Source organism: Fusarium poae, chromosome 1, assembly GCF_019609905.1.
Source record: "Fusarium poae strain DAOMC 252244 chromosome 1, whole genome shotgun sequence".
In the NCBI taxonomy this organism is placed as follows: Eukaryota; Fungi; Ascomycota; class Sordariomycetes; order Hypocreales; family Nectriaceae; genus Fusarium; species Fusarium poae.
Window position 1 is genome coordinate 3,679,710 of NC_058399.1, and position 22,288 is coordinate 3,701,997.

Consider the following 22,288-nt stretch of genomic DNA (forward strand, 5'->3'; position numbering starts at 1 on the left):
ATCAAACGTCTAGAGATGAGGAAGGCGCCGAATGCAATCCACCGTTGCCTGGTATTGGTAATCCGGGACTAGACATCAAACATTCTGCCATGGCCATCACTATACGTAGTTCATCTTGGCTAGACAAAAAGCTCGTAGAAAGAGGTCGACGACCCTAGCCCTTGGCGGTTTGGTTTTTGTCCGTGGGTTTAGAAGAAGTAATTAATCCGTCAGTTTGTACGTAGTAAACGCGCATACCATTCCAATGTAACCCAAGTTAGCGTCACCAATCTGTCGTTGGTCATTCTCATCATGTCGTGTTGCATAGGCAAATCTTGAGATGCTGCAAGGCTTGAATTAAGCGCGGATAAACTCGACGGGCTGCGGGGTTTGCGCCTTCGGGGAATAAGACATTCCAGGATTGGAACCAGTCTCTAAATGCTTGATGGAAGGTACTAGGTAGGTAGGTTAGTAGTTTGTTCTCAATTCATCACTGATGTCAAGAATCCACTATTTTATATAGGTAGGTAGTGACCGTCACCAACAGAGAACAATAGAACACAGGGCAGTTACGACAAAGGCTGTTGATATGAAATCAAAAAGATTATTTGAGTAATTTCAAATTGATGCGAAACGTGCGAATTGTCAATCCCATAAATGAAGCTCAAATGGATGCCGTGTTTTTATTCAAGTCTAGGGTGACCACTGACCACCATGACCTAGGTAAATATGAAGCTTAAAATTGTTAGTGCAATCTGCCTCAGGCTTGAAGCTCCGACCGCCTTGTCTCTAGGTATGGTCAGGAAGGTACGCTTTGGCAAGGCTCGTTAGGTGAAGTGCCCCTCCATGAAATTTACCCCGCCATAGGTTCAAATCTACAGGTATCACAAGCAACGCGTATCATTTAAACAAGACACGCTTTTTTGGCCGCAAGTTCTATCCAATATCGATTCAAACAATAGTCACTTCAAATATTCATGGCCGACGTGGAACAGCCCGAGGGCGAGCCTCAGAGTCGTCATGTCACCTACTGTGGTGGTAGGTTCACTCCCTCAAGCTATGATGCGAAACGAGAATCGAGACAAACCTAACTGCGTCACGCTATAGTCTGCACTCTGCCCCCAGAGGTAACGACCTATTTAAGAGTCAATTTTGAGAGAACCTTTCCAACTAAATGATCGTCCAAGTAGTACTGCGAGTATGGCGGAACCGTCAAGAAATGCCAAGAATGGCTAGAAAAGAATGAGCCAGAGCTGTACAGTCGCATCTGGTCAGCAGGTACGTGACTGCGGAGGTTGGTTGAACAACATGGGCATGAGATAACCATCAACGCACCTACAGAGGCCCTTGAAGCCGCTACCGCATCGCTATCCGTAGAAGCCCAGAAACGAGCCGCGAAAGATGCACAGAAGAAGACCGCAAAAGCCGAAGCCGCCGAAGCAAAGCACGCTGACATGTTGGCTAAGAGCATGATCACGATCAAGCGTATCGAGCGAAACAAGAAGAAATTTGTCACCGCTGTGATAGGATTGGAGGCATTTGATCTGGAGCTGAAGAAGGTGAGCCCACTACGTACATCGTTTCGTGGTTAAATAACAACAATACTCAACATCATCGCAGGTCGCCAAGGATCTCGGAAAGAAGTTTGCTACGGGAGCTTCAGTCACCAAGCTCCCCGGTGGCGGAGACGAGATTGTCGTACAGGGTGATGTCAGCATTGAGCTAGAGGAGTTTCTGCTTGAGAAGTACAAACACATACCCAAGGATCACATCGAACTTGTCGAGGACAAGAAGAAGAAGAAGGCTACTCCCGCATAGAGTGGGGGATATATACAAAAGGCATTTCTTGTTAAAAAATAGCCTAAGGGGGTTTGTTCATGAAAACTTGCACTCTTCTTTTATAGGCACATGCAGTTTCGAAACAATATCGTAAAATAACCTGGAGCTTGCTTTCCCATGCATCACGACTCGCCTAGTCCTTTAACGCCATACTTTGTACCAAGATGAAAATGACCAATACACCAATCAACTTCCGAGTCTCACGTGCTTTCATCACGGTCTATTCTATGCCCGTTTCCGCAACACGCGCCCTGTGCCTGTGCTTGTAGTCGAAGTGTTGGCCTTCGCTGCTGTTGTCTTGCGCACTGATCCTGTTGCACCCCCCTTACGTGAAGCTGAGGTTTTCTTTGCTGGGCCCCCCTTTCTTATCACTGTTCCGTTGCTGGCCTCGCTTGTATCACTGTTGGCGATAGACCTGCGCCCTGTCCGCGTGGCTGGTCGTGAGACTGGGGGCCGAGAGGTTGCGTTTGCAGGGCCTTTCTTGTTTCTCACCGCAGCAGTACTACTGGAATTTGTGCTTATGTTTGAGGATGTGGTGACCTTTCGTGTTATGCCGGCACGTGAGGCTTTTGCCTTTTCCACCATGCTGGAGAGCATATTCGCAGCAGCAGCTGAACGAGATTGTGAAGGGTTCTTCATTGGTGAAGCAGGTCGCGCAATGCCAGATTTTATAGGGGAGACTGGTCGGTTCGTCATTCGCGAGTTTGATGAAGTTGGTGAAAGAACCAGTGCAGGTCGGATTTGAGACACATCTCCATTTGGTACACCTCGGACCTTCTTGGCATTTTCGTTGTGCTCGATTTCGTTCTCCTTATCTCCCGAGATGGCATCACTTTGAGTTTGTTAGCACTTGACTTCGAAATACTGAATGTGCACAAACCTCATGCGCTTGTTTATACGCGTCGAAGACTTGAAGTTGTGCGCGCTGTGTTGTGCCTGTTTTACTGGGCTTGTAATTCGTGCTGTTGTTGGGGGCTTCTTTGTGGCCGCTGATCTTGCGGTTCGTTGTCTCTCTTGATCCATATACTTCTGCAACAATTCTCCCATTTTGACGTTCCTCATTGACATGGGGATTCTGTTGAGTCGCATTTCAATACGTGAGCGCGCAGTTGTGGCCATATAATTGTATTGAGCCCTTAGTCGACGAGCGCGTTCGGTGACTGAAGAACGGTTAGTCGCGTGAAAATTTCCTGGTTTGGTATTCTCATACTCTCAAGTTGCATGTTGTCGATCATGGCCTGCTTCTGTTGCATCGTGATGGTACCGGCTGTTCGCTTTTTGATGGGACTTGGTGGGTGCGCTGTAGGGCTTCCAGATCGTAGAGGAACTAATTCGGCTGCAGCATTCTTGGAAAAGGAAGGGGAGCCTTGGCCCGAAGATCTTGTTCTTGGTCGTGTAGGAGCCATTGTGTTGTGTGTATATTTACTCTGCAGTTGTTTACTTTGTGATAAGAATCAAGAAGTGCACAATGTCTAAAGTTGCAATTGTCTACCCCCAGGCGCGTTGGTTTAGAGGTGGAGCTGCGGGAAGTAAACAAAGTGTGTGGATCTCAGCATTAGGTAATCTGTCTTAGCTTCCCTGACGCAAGCATTTGGTAGGGGCTACCCAGTAGGTAGAACTACTCGATGCTGCACACATATCTCCGCAGCAACCAAGTAGCTCTACCTTTGGACCGTACAGCTGTGCTCCGCCAGGCTGAACTGCCTTACGACACTGGGAGCTTCTAGCCTTCTCACCTCCAACCGAAGCTCGACATCAACCAACACCTGTACATCTCTACCCGTACTTTTCCCTCGCCTTTCGATAACTACTTACTCAGAAATATTCTTGATTGCAGAACAAAAACAAACGCCCATTATGGTTCTCGAGGCGGTTATGGTTGTCGTTGACAACAGCGAAAGCAGCAGAAATGGCGACTACCAACCAACTCGATTCGATTCGCAAGTAGATGCCGTCAACATCACCTTCCAGTCTATTACACAAGGAAACCCCGAGTCATCTGTTGGACTAATGAGCATGGGTGGCAAGGGACCCGAGGTGTTGGTGACTCTCACCACTGAGCAGGGCAAGATCCTCGAGGGCCTGCATCGAACAAAGAAGAAGATTGGCGGCTCCTCTCATCTGAAGACAGGTATCCAGGTGGCTACTGTAAGTCGCATACGCTTCTTGGTAAGCCTATGCATGTATTGATAGTTTCTTAGCTTGCCTTGAAGCACCGACAGAACCGATCCCAACGTCAACGAATAATAGTCTTCGTCTGCTCCCCTGTCGAGGAATCAGAGAAGGAGCTCACCACACTCGCCAAGAAGATGAAGAAAGCCAATATCTCAGTCGACTTTGTTTTGTTCGGCGACCTCGATGACGACAGCACCAAGAACAAGTTGCAACTGTTCATTGATACGGTCAAGACCAACGATGGCTGTCACTTGGTGGTCATTCCTCCCAGTAGCAAGTTACTTAGTGACCAACTTGTTTCTTCACCCATTCTTCTGGGCGAGAACGCTGGCGGATCTGGCGGAGCTGGAGGTGCAGGCGGTGGCAACGATGAATTCGAGTTCGGCTTCGACCCTGCGATGGAGCCCGAGCTTGCTCTTGCCCTACGCATGAGTATGGAGGAAGAGAAGGCCCGGCAGGAGAAGGCTGCTCGCGAAGAGGAGGAGGCCGCCAAGAAAGCCTCTCTCGGTGATGTCAAGGAGGAAGATGAGGGTCAGGGATCAAGCAGCAAGGACCAAGATAAGGACAAGAAGGGTGACGGAGACAAGATGGACATCTCATAATAGATTATGGTTCCGCTTTGTCAACATTGCAGAAACTGTACAATAGACACAGACAGGGGGTTTTAGATGACAAGAAGATTACAGCCATTACGATACATGCATCCGTCCTTTGATTACTCCGTAATCTATAAAACGTCAACCTATCGGTTGTTGATCTCCCTGATGTATGATAGTAGTTTCCGGTCAAAGATGTCGCAGCGAATAGGCATCTCTAGAGAATAAAAAGGGTTCTTCATGACATAATCGGAGTAGAGATCGTAGATCTTCCGGATAGTGACATCAACGTTTGCCTGTGTTGTGTCGGTGAAGAGGAGGAACTTTGTGCCTGTCATGGTGTTGAAGCACTGCATGCGAAAGTTTTCTGTCTCGAGCACTTCCAGACCGGATGGTGGTTCTGGTCTGCTACCTGGAGGCGTTGCTTCTGGTATATTGTTGACTGGGTTGAGACGGGAGGTGATTGCATGAACACTAGATGTCGATGTGAGCTTTGGTGTGCCTGCGTAGAACGACAAAGTCACATTGGAGAGATATTGAGGGAGAATTACCCGTGAAAGGTTCCAGCAAGGACTAAATATTCATTTGTGCTGATCTGTTTGAGGCCATCGTGGAAGTTTTTGTTGTAAACCAAACCACCAGCCTTGTTGATGACGATGAGAGCAAATATGGTCCTATGATGATCAACGATGTGCCCTCCAAGCTTTCGAGTAGCAGCGTTCTTACATGATGTACCGTATATCTTGTTTAATATAAGTTTCCTAGCTTATCGTCTGTGTGCGCCTGAGCCTCGTCCGTTCATTTATATCAAAGAAGGGACCATGAACGAGAGCAAGGGTGAGGGTTGAGATGAGCTTGCGAGTACAGAATTAGTACTTCATCTTTGTGTAGAAACGAGACACTTACGAGGTCGAACGATTGTTTATATGAAACCGCGGACTGTAGCTTGTAAAAGATATTTGAGCGCTCTCAAGCCTGTTGCTTCTTGATGGTGTATTTAATAAGGGTCGATTGATGGATTGATTGACAAGACAAGCTACGCCTAGAGGCTGGAGGGGGCCGCCACGCGACTCTTCTACCATCGAAAAAGGTAAGTACCTAGCAACCCCTACTGGAAGGTTTCACTTAGGTACCCCAGGGAGGTACCTGCCCGGCCTAAACTCAGAGGTAGCACCTATTCTGGCCCCACTAATTTATTAAGTTGGGATACGTACATTATCTGCCTCCGATCTCTCGACTCTTCCAGGCCCGTCTTTCAACTTTCATATCCATTATATTTTAAACAAAGGCTTTTTCGCATACCGATCACCTTAACCACCCGCGGGTTAGCTACGAAAACACGAACTACACACGGTACAAACCAAGCTCCCATCTTTAACGCACTCTCAATATAAAACTTCCTTTGCGATGGACGATCAACAAACACCTCCCCAGCAGCCACCCAGGAAGGTTCACCACGCTCGAACCTCCCGACCTAAGCCCCCAACTCCCGGAAACGAGCAAGCTGCTGCAACTCTCGACCTCGGAGAGTTCCAGGACGTCGATACCCTGACACTCTCTGAAGCCGCTCTGGTCCTAAACGCTCTTCACGCCAAGCGAAAGAATGACCGCCGAAACGTTAACAACACCGAGTAAATAACCTCTGTGACTTGTGGATTGTGAATGCAGAGGCTGACTGCGTATAGGATGTTGAACTCGACTCTCACCTACCTCGACAACTTTGCGCGATTCACGCAAAAGGAGAACGTAGAAGCAGTTGAGCGTCTTCTTAGCGCACACAAGAACCTTGCCAAGTTTGAGCGCGCACAGCTGGGTATGGCAGCTATGGCGACCCGATAGCTTCATCTTAAGAATGCTGACCCTTTGTTCCTAGGTTCCCTATGTTGTGAAGGAGCCGACGAGGCGAAGACACTGATTCCTTCACTGGCCGACAAGATCTCGGATCAGGACCTTCAGGATTTGCTCGACGAGATTTCTAAGCTCCAGACTCGATGAAGCGCTCGCTGCACCTACATAACGAGACTCTGTTCAAACTTAACACCAAACGAGTGGCGTACTCCAACAGATTGGTATCTTTTCGCGGTGGTTGACGCGCGCATATTTATTCAAGTTCGAAGAATCAAAAAGAAAATTCTGGGAAACCGAAGTCGCAACTTTGAAGGATGGCGCTTTTTTTCAACTCTTGCATTTGAGGCGCATAGCGGGTAAAAGGGGACACCGCATATTTTGTTTGGGGATTACACGATGGTCATAGTCCATGCAGGTATCAAGGTATGGCTCAAAATGTGTATCATTCCTTGCTTGTCAGACGGACCATCGGATATTTCCTGGTTCCTGTACTACTGATGTTTTTATGACAAACTATTAATAATTAGATCTGTTTCATTTTTGGTGAGTAGAATTAGGTTGAGGATCTATCTATACACTGTCCAGGTCGCACGATTTTTGCTATAAATACATGGACTGAGGCATCTAATAATAGCTATTGTCACAACAGGAGGACTCGACAGGAATACACGACACAAACTAGGCAATATCCAAGAGACTAGGACAGCCTATATTGGTGCGAATAACACGCATCATATAGAGAGTTTCCAGGTTACTCCGTATAAATCTTCCTTTTTCGAGGGCGACGATAAGGAAATAGCGTGGATGAATTCAGCATCATGGGCGTATAATGAACACTCATTTGAAACTCGATTGTCGATCGAAATACACAACGTTGTTGAATCAACTAGCTACAAACTATCCTCAGACCGAAACATTATCGATCGACTTGATAAATTCAGTCGCATAGCGATCCTGCTCAGCAACATATCTCGTAAACGCATCTTCAGTCTTGATCACAAACTCAGGAATCCGAACATTGCCCTTCTTCCACACATACCCCCCTTTGCCTTCAGCAGTTCTCTCAAACCCACGTAGAGCCTTGGGTTTGTAACTGGAGACTTTGTTTATGCGGTACTGGACGCATGGGTGAATCATCTCGCGAGTTTCACCAAGCTCGCGGCCCTTGTCGTCCTTGCTGTAGTTGCCAGGCGTCCTGTCAATCGAACCACTGGCAACCATGGCACCTGTGAAACTATCGATGATGGGGCCTGTTGCCCAGCCGCGGATGGTCTCTTCTGGGATCTTTCGCACGTCTGCCTTCTTGATGCCAGTGCGATCAAGTGAGGCTGCGATGCGGCTTGTCAGTAAACCACCACCATAATCCTTCTCGTCCCCGCTTTGGATGTTAGTCAGGAGAGGCTTGAGGAGGTTGTAGCGATCTTGGACTGCCGATTTGCCAAGGTCACCTAAGCTGCCGCCTTCAGCGAATTCAAGAAAGGGGGCGACTTGCTCGCACATCCAACCGAACGAGATGAGTGCAATTTCTACTTTTATCAGCAAACGTTCAGAAATCACTGTTTGCTTATGGACTCACGTTCGAAATCGCTCTTCTTGTCTGTGAGAGGATCGTCATTTCCACCACCAATGTTAATGTGAACACCCGGAAACCAGACTTGCAGCAGCTCAGACGTATTGTCGCGCAATTGCTCATACATCTCGCCGTCGACAACAGCGCCCCAGGCGTCTTGTAACTCTTTCTTACTGGCATTGGGAGTCTTGTATACCTTCTCCCAGTCGGACCAGAGCTGCTTGGTATCCTTGGCAGGTTTTGGGGCCTGGTCTTTGTTGGTCGGCAAGTGCCAAAGACTGGGTGAGAAGGGGCCTCGGTGTTCATCGAGAGCCAAGGCGTGATAGGCATGTTGGACATCTAAGTGAATGTCAGCTTTGAAGACCCGAGTTTCTGATTCAGTCATTAACTTACAAGGGCTAAGATGAATGTTATGGAAGCCTGGCTCGGTGATTCCAATAGTCTTTTCCAGAAACTTTAGGTTGAAGCGTGTCCAGGGCAAGTCCGGAATCCCCAGGCTACCAACTGTGTCAAACACACCAACAACCTTGACAAATCGTGAGGGCTCGGGTGCGTCATGATGGGGAGGACTATCCCATTCAGACGGAATCTGAGATCCTCCGTTGGACTGTTTCTTGGCGGGAACTCCGTTGACCCATTCTAGATAAGCCTGCGACTTGCGAAAGTGCAAACCATCGGGGTTCTTCTGATACAGGGCGTACAGGTCTGGGAAGTCTTGGAGATCCCTGGGACAGACAATGCCAATGTCAGTGACGAGGCCAGCCACCGCGCGAGCGGTGTACGCCCCACGCGAGAAGCCAAAGCAGAAGATCTCGTCTCCGAGATTGTAGTTGAGGACAAGGAAATTGTAAGCTTCAATGACATTGCCTACAAAGCCAATGCCTGTGCCTCCTTGTCGGTTGGCCTCTGCCTGACCCAGATCTCCGCTACCAATGCCTGCATCATAGTATACTACCTGCTGCCAGACTTTCCCATCCTTGTCCTTGCCGCTGCGGGCAATGGAGCGGGCAAGTCTTGTCACGTTGGACGGGATGTTCTTGAGACCTGACACAGAGGATTGCCAAGTGCCGTCACAACAGATAACGATGCGCTTGGGGGCAGCTTGGGCATCTTCTGTTGCTTCGTGATGAGAGCCATCCTCTAGAGGGAGGAAAGCTTTGGAGACTTGAGGTTCAGAAGGCATTTTGCAAAGTGATGTTCAACAAGTTGTAAAGAAAGGGGCTCTTAGGACTGAGAGCTAGGCATCGCAGTTAATTGACCGTCTATCGTCAGATCTTATACCAATTTTCGTGCTGCCCACCTAGGGGCACAGCCTGGTTTCTGCCAGGCTCCCGTCTTGGGATTCTCCCTGCAGTATTTGAATTCAGCTGAAGCCACAGCTTTTGTGTCTCGGTCGGCAGTCCCAGATAGGCCTGATATAACACCTCGCCCTCCATCTTTGGTAGATCATCATGCTGGATTGAGAGTCGTGATAGGCTCCTGTCGAGGACGAGGTAGTTGCGGTGAAACTACATAACAATCTGACAAGTGCTGCATAAAGGTGTTGGACGTCAGCACAGATTGGTCAATCGGCGCATAGTGCATGGTGTCAGCGCAGAGAATGCCTAGCACAAACATTCTCGGCATGTAGCAAGCTCGAATCGAATGGCCCCGAGTATTGAGTACACAGTAAGGCAGTCGGCTCTCCACTTTCAGCATAAGCAAGTAATTATGTGATACAACAGGAACGGAAGCTGACCCGATTCAGCCCCGAGGAGCGGGCCGCAAACGGTAAGAATGAACTGCCGTGTGGTTACTAGGTTTAATCCAATAGCAAAAGAATACACACCACTCTTATGATGAATGAGGCTTGCGCAGAGCTTGGATCTGCATACTACTCTCGGACAGTTTCAACCTATAGATCTTTTATTGAGCTCCAAGTAACGAATCATATCTTACAAAACAAAAGGGAGGAAACGAGAGTATTCTCCACACAACGCCATCAAATGCTTGTCGCTCAATATGTGTTCATCCTCCCTGTCAAACCATAGCCAGTTAGTTAGCCAGTCCCCCGATGCCTCCTGTAACTACACCACCCCTTTCATCCTTATTGACGTTGATTCGCATTCTCGCCTAGAGCTCGATATTGATTCCAGTGGTTGACAAATTGTTGTTGTTGACGATCCTCCAAGGTTGCGTTGAGGTTGGCACGAGGGTCTATGCAGCTCCCAGTAGCTGTGGGATATGCAGTCTGAGCGGAATATCCAGAAACAGCAGTGTGTCCAGTGGTCGAGTTGGCTGCCGCATGACTTCCTGGGTGAGACTCCTTTTCGTTACCGTCGTCATAAGTGACGGCAGGAAGCTCATGCACAACATTGTCAGTGCCATCCATCTCAAAAGTGCCACTGGGGGGCTGGAGGTGGTTGTCTACTCTGTCGATACGGCCTGCAGAGTAGGTTTAGCATTCGTTTCGGTAGCGATTCTTCGACGTCCGATGACGAGTCCGATGATGAAACTGGTAACATACCTCCAAATGGTGCAAAGGGGTCCTGGCTCCTGCGAGTGCTCTTGCGTGACAATATCCTGCTAAGATAGCTCTTCTCCCCCTTTTCTTCCAGGTAGTAGGGAGTGTTGGGGAACTCGATGTTCTTGGCCCTCCGACGGCGTATGTAAATCACTGCACCGACGACAAGGCCTAGGAAAGCGATACCGCCGATGGCAGCCCCAACAACAAGCCCGACTGAAGGCGATCCATTCTTACTACTGTCCTCCCCGAGATGAGCACTCGGGGTACCTGTCTCAGTAGGAAAAGAGACAGATGCGCTCTCAAAGGATCCAGTAGGGAAAGGTAATTGATCCGTACCGGCTGAGGTCACCGAGGTTATGAAGCCGCTGGGTGTCGAAGGTCCCAGACTGGTGTAGATGGTTTTTTTGTTGGTGACTGTGACGCGATGAGGGTTTGAAACTGTGCGAGTAGTGCCTGAGTCGGTCATAGTCGTGGGAGATACTGTGCGGCTAGCAAGTGAAGATGGCTCCTCGTCTTCGGACATGGTGATGGAGACACTTGATCTTCTTCGAGTCTCCAGAGTGGTTTCGGTATCAGGAACATCTGTAGTAAAGAGCCAGGAAACAGAAATCCCCATATTGCCATCTCCAGTAACGGTTCTCTCGTGTGTAGTGGTCTCGGTATCAGACATGTCGCTGGTTAACCATGAGCTGGGTTCCGAGGTGACGTGGTCGTCGTGACAGCCGTGAGGCTTGATGCATGGATCGTGAGAGCAACAACCGGTGTATTTGAAATTAAAGTAACTACATTTGTAGTATTGTTTGTCAGCGCCACATTCTTCCTTGTCGTCAACTCGTAGAATTTTGGTCATAGTGGACAAGCGATACAGAAATGGGGGACAGAGACTGTCAATCCAGGTAAGAATATACTGGGTTTGGCTTGCCTTGCTGGTATTGGTTTGCTTTGGAAGTTAGAATACGTTTGTCGTCGTCGAGTGAAGCCGCGTTTGATATATTATCGCATCGACCGTGAATCTGAGGAAAAGTGTTTCAGCAACTCGGATAATGTCAATCTGCCCCCTTGTGAGGGCGGACAGTGTTATCTCTGATTTACGCAAGAAGGCAAGTAAACGAGATTCGAGAAAAAGAGGAGGGGAAAAAGATGAAGAGACAGTGTCTGTGATGTTGCAAGAGTTGCGTTGGATAAGCCTTTTCCGTTTGTGCAGGTGACGTCGAAATAGAAAGATGGAAGAGGAGCAGGAGGAGGAAGTTTGCTAATCAGCAGTTGCAATTTGCCAGCTGCCAACAGCTGCCGGCCAAACTTGCCTCATCACACTTCACACGAAAGTAACAATCAAAGGAAATTGCTAGGAAATCGTATTGCAATAAGGCATTGAACTTACCTATAGAGTAACAAGTAACGATAATCGAGTTACAGCTCTGGAACTTCTAAGGAGGCTGGTGCAACGAGGCCAAGAATCAAATAATCACGGACGAGCCACGAGGAGGAGAGGGAGAGGAGTATACATTACAACAATATCAATACATGAGGTCCTGCATTAGCCAATGCGATATGGAAAGGGAGAATTGAAGAACAGCGTCGGATTATCTGGCTACCTTCTAATCTATTAATGACAGACTCAACACGACAGCTGCACCCCCAAGAAGCGGCAAACCATCTAATCTACCCTTCACCTCTACTCGACTCCCTACTTACTGCATAGTGCTAGTATCATATGCAAGATCTATCTCTAGACAACGTAACATGAAACGTTTTATTGATGTAGTACATCCAACTGCCATGGCAAGATATAGTTGTACAAAGTATCTCATAGTGGCCTGTGTGCACCTTGTGTCTATCTTGTACTTCCCCCTTTGTGATACCACAATAAAAACACAAATTTATGAAACGAGTAATTGAGAACGAATGTGAATACGGTCCCTCAGCTCGATTCACCTGAATGCATATATAAAGCGCGTCTATACTTATCTGAATGTCAATATGCTATTCAGTCAGAGGTTTTCCCACCTACATCGCACCACGCCTGCATCTCTATAATCCAAAGAGGGTTTTCACAAAAGCATAAACACCGAAACAGTGCCGAGCAAACAATTCACTGCCATGTGTGACTTTGACGGCGCGAAACTGTACCCCTGACCGTGACACATCATACAATTGCAGAAAAGAAAACAAGGATTGAAGAGGCCCATTAGCGAAAGCAGATGCAACTCCAATAGCTGGCTCGTCATGGTCGTTGCCTCACGTAAATGTGTTGCTTACATGTTCTAATAGTTGCCATCTAGGCCTACGTAAGAACATTGTGAAGATAGACAACCAAGGAACATATCATAGTCCGTGATATCATTGTCAAAAACACCCTAGTTTTATACGCCTGATATATGATAATTAAAACACCACATCTCTCTATCCATGACCCAATCTCTTCAGCTTTCCATTTACAATTTCTCCAGCAACAGCTTGCTACCAACATTACCAACAGGCTTCTTATCTGCCTTCTTTTTGCCCTTCTTGGCATCCTTGGGCGCGGCCTCGTGAGCCTCACGAGCAGCCTTTTGCTCAGGGGTCTCCTCAGTGGCGGCCTTCTCTAGGGTCTTCTTGTTCTTCTTGAGCGTCTTCTTGAGCGCATCAGTCTCTCCAAAGTCGCCGACCTCAAGAAGACCAAGAACAACAAACGAGCTGGGTCCAGTGGCCCAGTCCATAATGTGCTCCTTGATGACTGGGTAGAGGACGTTGGAGAACTCCAGAGGAGGGTCAACAGGAATAATCTTGCCGGCAGCCTTGTCGTACTTGCCGCCTTGGATCAGCGACTTCAGCATGCGGCCACCGTGGGGTGTCCTTGAGATGTGTACCTGGGGCTGAAGATCATCCTCTGCTGGTTCCTCGCTAGGGTTGCCACTGACTGACTGGGCAATGGCTTCAAGAGCCTGCTGCTTGTCACCAACTCCCGAGAGGAGTACATCTGTGACAAATTGGCAACCAAAAGCGGTGGCGGTAAGTTCGGAAGGAACCTCAGCAATGACGGAGATGAGCTGAGGCGAAATAGCAGTGACAAGTTCATTGCGGCGAATTTCCTCATCCTTCTTACTTGTCGTCTGACGGATCTCGTGTACCTCCTTGAGAATCTCAACTTCAAATGACTGGCTGGGAGGAAATAGAGACTTGGCAAGACCCTCGAAGAGATAAAGAATTGTTGTCCTGGCGAAGGGGTTGTTGGCTGCAGCAACAACGTTCTGAGCAAGGCTCTCGCCCTCGCCGAGGATCTCAGGGAAGATGGTTTTAGCAGTGAGCTTAGTGTCATCAATAACATCGTAGGCAGTAAGGATAACGAGATGTGCCCAGATGTCGCCAGACATTAGCAGGAAAGTGTCTTTGTAAGTCTTGAGAATCTGCTTTCGGTCCTTAGAGGATCCGTGAGCCAAGAGCAAACAGGTAAGCTTGGCACCGTTGCGGGTGAAAGCCATGTTCTTGAGCAAATCTCCGCCCTCGTCACCCTTGACCATCTCGAAGAACTCGGTGAACTCTTCTGTGCCAGGCTGGGTGGCAGAGAAGTACTGGAACATAGCGTCGTGGAGCATGGTGAAGCCAGTCATCTTCTTGTTGACAAGAGAGCCGATAATGTCAACCAAACTCTTCATGATGGGACCTCGCTTGTTGGGCTCAGCCTCAAGGATAGCCTTGAGGTCGGAAGTAGGGTTTGTATCCTTGGTGAGCTCTCGGATAGAGAACTCGGGACCATACCACTCGCGCAGAAGAATAGCCTTTTGTTCCTTTGTCGCAACACCTCGGTAGACATCGTCGAGAATCCATGAAGCCTCAGGGTGGTTGATCATCTTTCGGACACGGCCGTAAAACTCGGGAATAATGATATCTCGGATCTCCTCGTCGTTCTGGACCAGAAGCTTTCCAATCAGGAACTTGGCATATCGACTCTCGGCGAGCTGAGCGTATGTGCCCGTCAACTCGCGAGCAATCTGCTTCTTCTGGTCGGGCGAGGCGTACTTGATGGCAGTCTGGACAGCGCGCACGGCGTCGTGCTTGAGGACGAAATCTTTGATGCGACCGGTGATGATGGTAAACAGTTCATCAACCAATGTCTGTCGTTCCTCCTTGGGAACATGGGACTTTCGTCGCAGTCTCTCCCACAGCTTCTTTGTGCGTTGAACTTCGTCAGCGAGAGGCTTTGCGGCCTTGCGCTCCTGGGCGAGCTGCTTCTGCTTGGCATGGGATTCGCGTGAAGTTTGGCCTGAAGCTGAAGAGAGGTTAGCATTGACCAGTTGCGCATGGTATTTGAGGATACAACATACTTCGCTCAAAGGTCTTTCCATCTCCAGCACCATTTGAAGACCTCTGGGGAGCCTCTTCGCTCAGATCGGCACCGCCATCTTCCTCGTCAGAATCCTCCGACTCCTTCACAGGTTGCTTCTTGACCTTTCTCTCGTCGAGTCTAGGCTTCTTGTTGAACTTGGAAGAAGACTGATACTTGCCGCTAGGAGCGGACTTTCTCTTGTCGCCAACGGCTGCAGATTTAGTAGCCATTGTTATGAACTTGATCGATATGGGTATATGGGTGGATGCAGGGTCGCAGAGTTGAGACTTCAACTTTTTTTTCTAGCGATAAGCCAACCTTTGGCCGCTAGGCTAACTGATAAGAGAAGACCCGTTTATTTTAAAATACAAGTCGAGATCGTCACGTGCACCTTGTAGTTATATGTCTAGTAGGCCTTCCATCAATTGATACTGTATTTTGTCTTTGCTCAATTGAGTCTACCTATATGTCCCGAGTTAATCAAACTGAGTAGTTTATAGGGCTTCTTAGCTAAAGTACTTATCTAAGCAAAATCGAAGTGAAGCCCATGAGATCTCATCGTACAATTAATGTCAGGTATAGCAACAGAAGGGATTTACAGCCCTCGCAATAAATAATAGCCATGGCATTTCAGAAACCGTAGAGAAGACTGTATGATCCAGGTGCTTCAATTGTAAGTTTTGACACTAACAGCAATTTATAATGACACTATTTGTCTTACAACAAGGTCTGAAATGATTGAGTCTGTGATAGGTATGTATGAGAAACTGCCGGGCGGTCAATAAGATACTAAGCCTCTTTAGTCGCTCCCGTCACCCCGCCGTCTGTAAACCTCCCCACCCTCATGAGGACTCTCGTCATTTCGAGACTCTATCAAAAGTAATATTTACGTTTAGAGCCTTTTGGTCAAATCACCAAAATGGGACGGGAAGATCAAGTCGAAGAGCGCGAGGTGCTCGAATCAATTTTCCCAGAAGAAATTACAGGTACACACTCCATTTCAGAAATCTACCTATAAAGATCTGTCTGTCTAATCATTCTCTAGACATTTCTGAAACCGAGTTTAGAGTCTCAGTCGCACTAGATATTCCCGATGAAGAAGATAAAGAACCCCCGAGCATGCTCCTCCAAGTGAGGTATCCAGAAGACTACCCCGAAAAACCACCCCATCTAGACATCCTAACTCCTCCCAATGCCATATCCCACGAACATTTCAACGTCGCAGAAGATCGCGACCAGCTTCTCGCCAGCCTCGACGAGACCATCCAAGAAAACCTCGGCATGGCAATGATCTTTGCGATAGTTTCCACGCTAAAGGATAATGCCGAGCAGCTCATCCAGGAGCGCAAGGATGTCATCACAAGGGCCCACGAGGAAGCTGCTCAAGCTGCCGAGGCGGAGGAGAACAAGAAATTCCACGGTACTCGTGTGACTCCTGAGACTTTCATCAAGTGGCGCGAGGGTTTCATAAAGGAGATGGAGGAGAAGAGGCAACAGGAAGAGGACGACCGTCTAGCTGAGATGAAGAAAGCAAAAGTCAAGGAGCCTGCTCGCTTGACGGGCAGACAGCTTTGGGAGAGAGGTCTTGCTAGTAAGGGTGACGATGATGAAGAGGATGACGACATGCCTGTAGAGGGTGTTGAGAAGCTCAAAGTTGAGGCCGTATAAGGAGGCCATATAGCAAAGGTGCATTACTTGGAGTTTGGGCTTGGATGCAAATATAAATACAAATGCAAGGCAATGGCAAGCAGCCTTCTATGAGATGAGATGAGTTGACGGAAGATATAAATGAGAAAGAAAAAACGGGAAAGGGCAACAGCTCACTGCTACCACGTTTACGGATCATAGGTTCTGATATAGACTCGGAGGTAATCCGTTCAGCTTTAACTAAATTCTAGAGGTGAAAAGAATTTCTCTAGACATGCCCATTTTTCTTCCAAAACGCCGTACCAAATGCTTTTTAATCCATTTCGTCTAAGCCTCCAATATAAAGCAATCAACCCTGCATCTCAGCATCATCATCATCATCGTTCTCGCCATCACTGGGGTCCTCCCAGTCATCCAACTCGCCATCGGCCGGCTCACCGATCTCCTTGTTGATACATGACAACAATTCCTTGGCGTGCTCTCCAAGTCGCTCGTCTTCGTATTCTTGCATATCGAACAATTTCAAGCACTGAGAAAGCCACTGTCTCGATGACTTCCACAGCCCCTTCCACTCCTCGTTGTCCTTGGTGGCTTCATTCCATGGCTTGGAGGCAGTGGTCTTCTGCTTCTCACCAGTGATGTAGAGACACCAACCGCCAAGATACCAAGCCTCGACACTAGTGTCGTCATCTGTGACAAGACGCTCCAGCACGCTCAAGGCCTCATCCTCCAGCTCGGTCTCCATCAGCAAGCGGGCGAGAGCAATTCTGGTGGGAAACTCGGGAACATCAGGGTGGCTGGAGGGGAGGTTCTGCCACAACTCAAGACTCCTGCGCAGAGCGGTCTGGGCCTCATTGGCACGGCTCTGTGAAATTCGGACGTTTGCAACTGTTTGCCAGGTCTCAGGAGCTGCGGGTGCGAGGAGCATGGCCTCGGTAATAAGGGTCTCGCAGCGTGACTCGGCATCGGGCTCCCACGACAAGTCGGTCATGTACACCTCGGCAACAGCGCAGAGGACTCCGGCCAGCTTGTGTTGCTTCTCCTGAAGAGATGTTTTTTGTTGAGGAGTGGGTGATCGGATCTCGCTCAGTACTGCAATCTGCTTTCGGAGCGCCGTCGCACCGCGCTCATACCATTGAACGGTGTCAAGACCGCCCTCCTCACTGAGCTGGGCTAGAAGGAGGAACTTCTCGGGGCCACCGCCAATTTTTTCGTCCACGGTTCCATCTTGATCGAGGTGAACCGCACGCTCGAAAGCAGCTCGGGCCTCGTCAACGTCGCCGGACTCGATAAAGATTGTACCCAAAAGGTTGGCAGCGCTGAGCTCAAAGTCACCACCTTGGCCGGTAGCGTCAAGAGCCTGCTGGGCAAGGGTAGCAGCCTCCTCTACTCTTCCCACCTCAAGCTGAGTCTGCGCATCGACAATAAGTTTTGCGATGTCAGGATTCGTCTTTTTTGTCTCGGGTCTTGAGGGCGCCATGTTGGTGGTGAAGCGGGGAGCTGATATGAGAAGTTGGGGTGGACAGAGTTGTAGTAAACTGCCACTAATACAAATATTAAGGTGACTGGTATTGAGCCACGGTTTATAGTCGGGGAGTAAGATCAAGTAAAATCTCGATCGTTGAAGGAAGTGAAAATGAGATGATGTGTACTGAGTAGGCTTGCTCTCAGAAGCCTGCTTTGGTGTTGAGTGGGAAACTGAAAAATTTAGGCGGGTCTTATCGATAACGGCCCATAACAAGCCAAGCCAACTCATTCATTCATGTAAGTTTCCATACCTTAGTAGGTAGGTAGGTAGAGCAATATCATTATGATAGATTTACGAGTGAGGCTAACAAAAGCAGACATGGAAGGCTGAACTTTCCGTGTGTAATTCGTGTCAAACCTCAACATTCTTGATCAAACCACTGCTCTTTTCATTCGTGATGTCCAAACCAGACACTTTGAGCGTCTATCGACCGAGGGGCAAAGGTTGACAGAATTAGTTCGTCAACTGGTCTCCGTACTTTATGCTGAAGTGAAGCATCTGCACGATATTTCAACCATTAAAGAACAGAGCCTGTCCTGGTATTTCTTTCACCTCCATGCGGGGCACTCGCGGGGCAAAGTGGAACATATCATCAGCATCCAGTCCGACTTATTAGAGCATTTGTCATCGCGCCTTGAACTTTAAGACAAGTATTAAAACCAATACCTAATTCCAACAACTACCATAGAAAAAATAACGAATTCATCATGTTTACCGGAATCGTAGAGGAAGTAGGAGGTCAGTCTTAGCACACTCAAACTTGGTCTAGGTCAACTGACTCACAACCTTTTAGTTGTCTCCAAGCTTGACAACAATGATTCTACCGGTGGTACTTCTCTGACCATCTCCATCCCTTCTGGCTCCCAGCTCCTCTCCGACTGCCACGATGGTGATTCCATCTCTGTCAATGGTGTTTGTCTCACCGTCACCTCTTTCACACCTGAAGCCTTCACCATTGGCGTAGCCCCCGAGACTCTGAGAATCACCAACCTGGGTGATCTTCAGGAGAACAGCAACGTCAACCTTGAGCGCGCTGTCCGTGCTGATACACGCATGGGCGGCCACTTTGTCCAGGGCCACGTCGATACCACCGCCAAGATCCTGTCTGTCACCAAGGATGGCAATGCCCTGACTTTCCGCTTCCAGCCTGCTCGTAGGGACATGCTGCGGTACATTGTGTACAAAGGCTACATCGCCATTGACGGCACTAGCTTGACCGTCACCAAGGTCAATGACCAGGAGGGCTGGTGGGAGGTGATGCTGATCGCCTACACTCAAGAGAGGGTTGTTGTGGCGCAGAAGAAAGAGGGTGACACAGTCAACATCGAGGTCGACATGATGGCCAAGTATGCTGAAAAGTCGCTTGGTGGCGTTGTCGGATCCGAGCCGGGATCTGCTGCCTCATTTCCTTTCATTGAGAAGATTGTTGAGAGGATCGTGGCACAAGGATTTGGCGCAAAGCAATAAAGGATTGGATAAATTTTAATACCTAGTTAATGGCCTGGGTACCATTCCTCATCATTATACCCTGATACTCTTAAATGACTTGTTATCTTTTCAACACCACAGACGCCCAATACCAATGTTCCTATCATACAAGCGTTCAATTTCGTTCGATCCTACGTACCAAAATACTCACAATATCCTTCCGCCCTCGTCAAAATACGTATACAAGCAAAATCTCTTACGCAAACCTTTATGCATCGCCCCAAACTTCGGCGATTTTGGTGCTCAGCGGCTTCGTAAACTTCTTCCGCCCAACGAGGTGGCTTGTTTCACTGAAAACCAACTCGCGCTTGCGCTTCAAACCCTGCTCACCAGTTCCGCAGGCCTCAAAAGCTTTGACAAAGTCGTAAGGTGTTTTCCAACGTTTTTGTATCTCAAGTGCCTTCTCTCCTGTGACGCCCTTGATAGTCATGAGCATTTTCAAGAATACGTCTCGCAATGTGATGGACTCTGACTTTGACGCAAGCGAGGAGAAGGCCGGGTAGGTAACGTACCAATCTGGAGATATGGATTCCCTAAGGTGCTTCAGCAGCGGAAGGTAATTCTGAGAGGTAAGGACCTTGGTAGGTATGACGTGCAGGGATCTACTCTCGTACGTCCGTTTCAGCATGGCAGTCATCCGTGTGAGGTATCTGATTGTCTCGTCCATCTTGTTCGTTCTCTTGACAAAGTAGCCATTAACTACTTGCGTCGAAGCGATAGCCGATCGTACTGCTTCGGCATATCTGTTAATCACCTCTGGGTCCATTCCAATTTCCTCGATGATGTAAATCACTTTCTTCGCACCGGATCGTTGTAAGCGAAACTTTTGCTCATGGAATCTGCCATCCTTGATACTCCCGATCAAGTCATCAAGGCGCTTTCTCTCGACAATCCAGTCCAGCACGACCTCATCACCCTCAGCACCCTGTGATGAGAGCAGGTTCGGGTCGTTACATTTCGCGACCCACTGAGCATCTCCAAGCTCCATGCTACGCATAATGGGTTTCGCGCCTTGTTTTGCGAGTTCCTCTTGCATATAGTCGCGGTCTGTCTTGGCCCTTACTTCACGAACGTCCAAGACTAATTGGACGGTAAAGGTTCCTGGAGGTAATAATATTGGAGTGAAGTTGGGCAACGAGGCACCGCCTGACGTTTTTGGTCCATCAGATACAACATTTTGATACTCTGATGGAGCTTGTGGTGGTTCAGCGATCTCCACAGAAGGCGACTTTTGTCTAGAAACGACTTCGGGCTGGAAGTTCGGAATAACGGGTTGCGCTGAGGTAGGATCCTTAACCCTACCCTTTTCGGTCTGCCAGTGGTCGGTGTCCTTTATACGCTTGGCAACTTCCCATCCTTCGTCGGTCAGGGCATATCTCCTCAACGGCCGCCCTCTTTCGTATACTAGCTCCTTCTGCAGCAAAGTTTTCATCGAGTTCCAGGCAGTGTAGAACTTGGTGGGATCGCTAGGAGCAGAAAAGGATGAATCACAGTAAGGCTGCGCAACTTCAATGAGTTCAGCCTTGGTCATCCCACTAGCGGTGTCTTCATCCAGGGTCGAGAGTCCTACTACTAAGGCAAAAGCTCCAGATCGAAGGGCAGGGACGTAGGCTTTGGGCTTGCGCGCCTTTTTCGCAGGCTTTGCTGAAGAACCTTCTCCATTTTCACCGCCAGGAACCGGTGCCGCTTTATGGGACCTTGGATGCGGAGGCATTGGAAGGCCATTCTGTTCGCAATGTTTCTTCAATTGCTGTTCAAGACGGTCGCAGAGTTTGGGGCCAAAACCTTTGAGTTGTTGCAACTGTGCGGGGTGTTCAAAAGTAATGGGACACGCCTTCAGCGAGTTGTACGCTGTCCGGTACGTGGTAACGCCTTTGGAATTGCGTTCACGAGCTAAATCCAACCACTCTTTCACCCACTCGAGAAATTGGGGATTGGCTGAGTCGGCGTCGGCCATGTCGCCACTTTGAATTGCCTTATGACGAAGGTACGGCTTGGACTTTATGAACAAATAGTGACTGGAGATTGACATCAGAAATAAGTTGAGTGACCAACTCAAGGCAATCCTGGAGGTTTGGTGCTGCCGCCAGTCGGGAAGTAAGACGCGACGACAGTTTCGCGTTGACAGCGACAGGGGGAAGAATGACACGAAGTCACGTGTGATTAACGACCCAGTGGTTCGGGCGGTGAGACCTGTATTGCTGAGCTGCTAATATTGGCTGACGTGAGACCCTGAACTTAGACTTAGTACTAACTGCTCAGGTTACAAACTGATTCTCTGCGGGTAGGGCGCCCGCCGTAGCAACCAGGTAATCCGGGTACCCAACTAAAGCAACTAAAACTCCCACCTGCGCTACAACACACTTAGCTTCATGAAGCGGGGCACTCCCATCAAAGAGACGGGAGCTCTGCTGTAACTTTTTATAGCACCCAACGTTAAAGAATCCACTCGATTGAGGCGGTATGTATCATAAATAGTATTTTTGACCGCTAAAGGATTACTACATAGCCCCTTTAAGCCATCAGTTTACCCGGGCAGTGAAGCCAACCGTTTAGAAGCACAGTTCAGCTCCGAGCATGAATGTGCAAGTCCAGGTGGCTGGGATGTACCGGCCATCCATATTGTAGTGTATTTTTCCACCTTTATGAACAGTTGGCCGTCCCTGTAGGCAAGCACTGTTGGTAGGTAGCTCCTGTGCGTGCCCCTCCATCCATGGTATCAGCCCGTACACGGGCAGCTTAGTAGGTATAGAAAGTCTCCCCGCCTCGTCACTGCGGAGGCTTCAATCGTTTCAAAAAAGGAATC

General features: G+C 48.6%; 12 protein-coding genes across 12 annotated transcripts; 5 read left to right on the forward strand and 7 right to left on the reverse strand.

Moving 5' to 3' along the window:
* Positions 1-956: 956 nt before the first annotated feature.
* On the forward strand, positions 957-1,797 carry TMA22 (Translation machinery-associated protein 22; the record flags this gene model as incomplete). Its single annotated transcript, XM_044845812.1, has 5 exons — positions 957-1,017; positions 1,087-1,106; positions 1,170-1,257; positions 1,321-1,538; positions 1,600-1,797. The coding sequence occupies 5 exons, from the start codon at positions 957-959 to the stop codon at positions 1,795-1,797; spliced, it is 585 nt and encodes a 194-aa protein (XP_044711728.1).
* A 246-nt stretch (positions 1,798-2,043) lies between these two features.
* On the reverse strand, positions 2,044-3,224 carry FPOAC1_001208 (uncharacterized protein; the record flags this gene model as incomplete). The annotated part of the gene is made up of 3 exons (XM_044845813.1): positions 2,044-2,650; positions 2,699-2,978; positions 3,029-3,224. The coding sequence occupies 3 exons, from the start codon at positions 3,222-3,224 to the stop codon at positions 2,044-2,046; spliced, it is 1,083 nt and encodes a 360-aa protein (XP_044711729.1).
* Positions 3,225-3,675: 451 nt separating this feature from the next.
* On the forward strand, positions 3,676-4,595 carry FPOAC1_001209 (uncharacterized protein; the record flags this gene model as incomplete). Its single annotated transcript, XM_044845814.1, has 2 exons — positions 3,676-3,966; positions 4,020-4,595. The coding sequence occupies 2 exons, from the start codon at positions 3,676-3,678 to the stop codon at positions 4,593-4,595; spliced, it is 867 nt and encodes a 288-aa protein (XP_044711730.1).
* Positions 4,596-4,735: 140 nt separating this feature from the next.
* Positions 4,736-5,961, reverse strand: FPOAC1_001210 (uncharacterized protein; the record flags this gene model as incomplete). Its single annotated transcript, XM_044845815.1, has 3 exons — positions 4,736-5,063; positions 5,141-5,263; positions 5,951-5,961. The coding sequence occupies 3 exons, from the start codon at positions 5,959-5,961 to the stop codon at positions 4,736-4,738; spliced, it is 462 nt and encodes a 153-aa protein (XP_044711731.1).
* A 35-nt stretch (positions 5,962-5,996) lies between these two features.
* On the forward strand, positions 5,997-6,584 carry FPOAC1_001211 (uncharacterized protein; the record flags this gene model as incomplete). Its single annotated transcript, XM_044845816.1, has 3 exons — positions 5,997-6,220; positions 6,275-6,402; positions 6,463-6,584. 3 exons carry the CDS (start codon positions 5,997-5,999, stop codon positions 6,582-6,584), a joined length of 474 nt encoding a protein of 157 aa, XP_044711732.1.
* A 756-nt stretch (positions 6,585-7,340) lies between these two features.
* Positions 7,341-9,190, reverse strand: FPOAC1_001212 (uncharacterized protein; the record flags this gene model as incomplete). The annotated part of the gene is made up of 3 exons (XM_044845817.1): positions 7,341-7,963; positions 8,014-8,346; positions 8,401-9,190. The coding sequence occupies 3 exons, from the start codon at positions 9,188-9,190 to the stop codon at positions 7,341-7,343; spliced, it is 1,746 nt and encodes a 581-aa protein (XP_044711733.1).
* A 903-nt stretch (positions 9,191-10,093) lies between these two features.
* On the reverse strand, positions 10,094-11,363 carry FPOAC1_001213 (uncharacterized protein; the record flags this gene model as incomplete). Its single annotated transcript, XM_044845818.1, has 2 exons — positions 10,094-10,431; positions 10,514-11,363. 2 exons carry the CDS (start codon positions 11,361-11,363, stop codon positions 10,094-10,096), a joined length of 1,188 nt encoding a protein of 395 aa, XP_044711734.1.
* A 1,585-nt stretch (positions 11,364-12,948) lies between these two features.
* Positions 12,949-15,049, reverse strand: FPOAC1_001214 (uncharacterized protein; the record flags this gene model as incomplete). Its single annotated transcript, XM_044845819.1, has 2 exons — positions 12,949-14,762; positions 14,818-15,049. 2 exons carry the CDS (start codon positions 15,047-15,049, stop codon positions 12,949-12,951), a joined length of 2,046 nt encoding a protein of 681 aa, XP_044711735.1.
* Positions 15,050-15,738: 689 nt separating this feature from the next.
* On the forward strand, positions 15,739-16,487 carry FPOAC1_001215 (uncharacterized protein; the record flags this gene model as incomplete). The annotated part of the gene is made up of 2 exons (XM_044845820.1): positions 15,739-15,805; positions 15,865-16,487. 2 exons carry the CDS (start codon positions 15,739-15,741, stop codon positions 16,485-16,487), a joined length of 690 nt encoding a protein of 229 aa, XP_044711736.1.
* A 328-nt stretch (positions 16,488-16,815) lies between these two features.
* FPOAC1_001216 (uncharacterized protein) lies at positions 16,816-17,946 on the reverse strand (the record flags this gene model as incomplete). Its single annotated transcript, XM_044845821.1, has 1 exon — positions 16,816-17,946. The coding sequence occupies one exon, from the start codon at positions 17,944-17,946 to the stop codon at positions 16,816-16,818; it is 1,131 nt and encodes a 376-aa protein (XP_044711737.1).
* A 755-nt stretch (positions 17,947-18,701) lies between these two features.
* FPOAC1_001217 (uncharacterized protein) lies at positions 18,702-19,461 on the forward strand (the record flags this gene model as incomplete). The annotated part of the gene is made up of 2 exons (XM_044845822.1): positions 18,702-18,732; positions 18,788-19,461. 2 exons carry the CDS (start codon positions 18,702-18,704, stop codon positions 19,459-19,461), a joined length of 705 nt encoding a protein of 234 aa, XP_044711738.1.
* A 229-nt stretch (positions 19,462-19,690) lies between these two features.
* Positions 19,691-21,439, reverse strand: MUS81 (Crossover junction endonuclease mus81; the record flags this gene model as incomplete). The annotated part of the gene is made up of 1 exon (XM_044845823.1): positions 19,691-21,439. The coding sequence occupies one exon, from the start codon at positions 21,437-21,439 to the stop codon at positions 19,691-19,693; it is 1,749 nt and encodes a 582-aa protein (XP_044711739.1).
* Between the last annotated feature and the right edge of the window lie 849 nt (positions 21,440-22,288).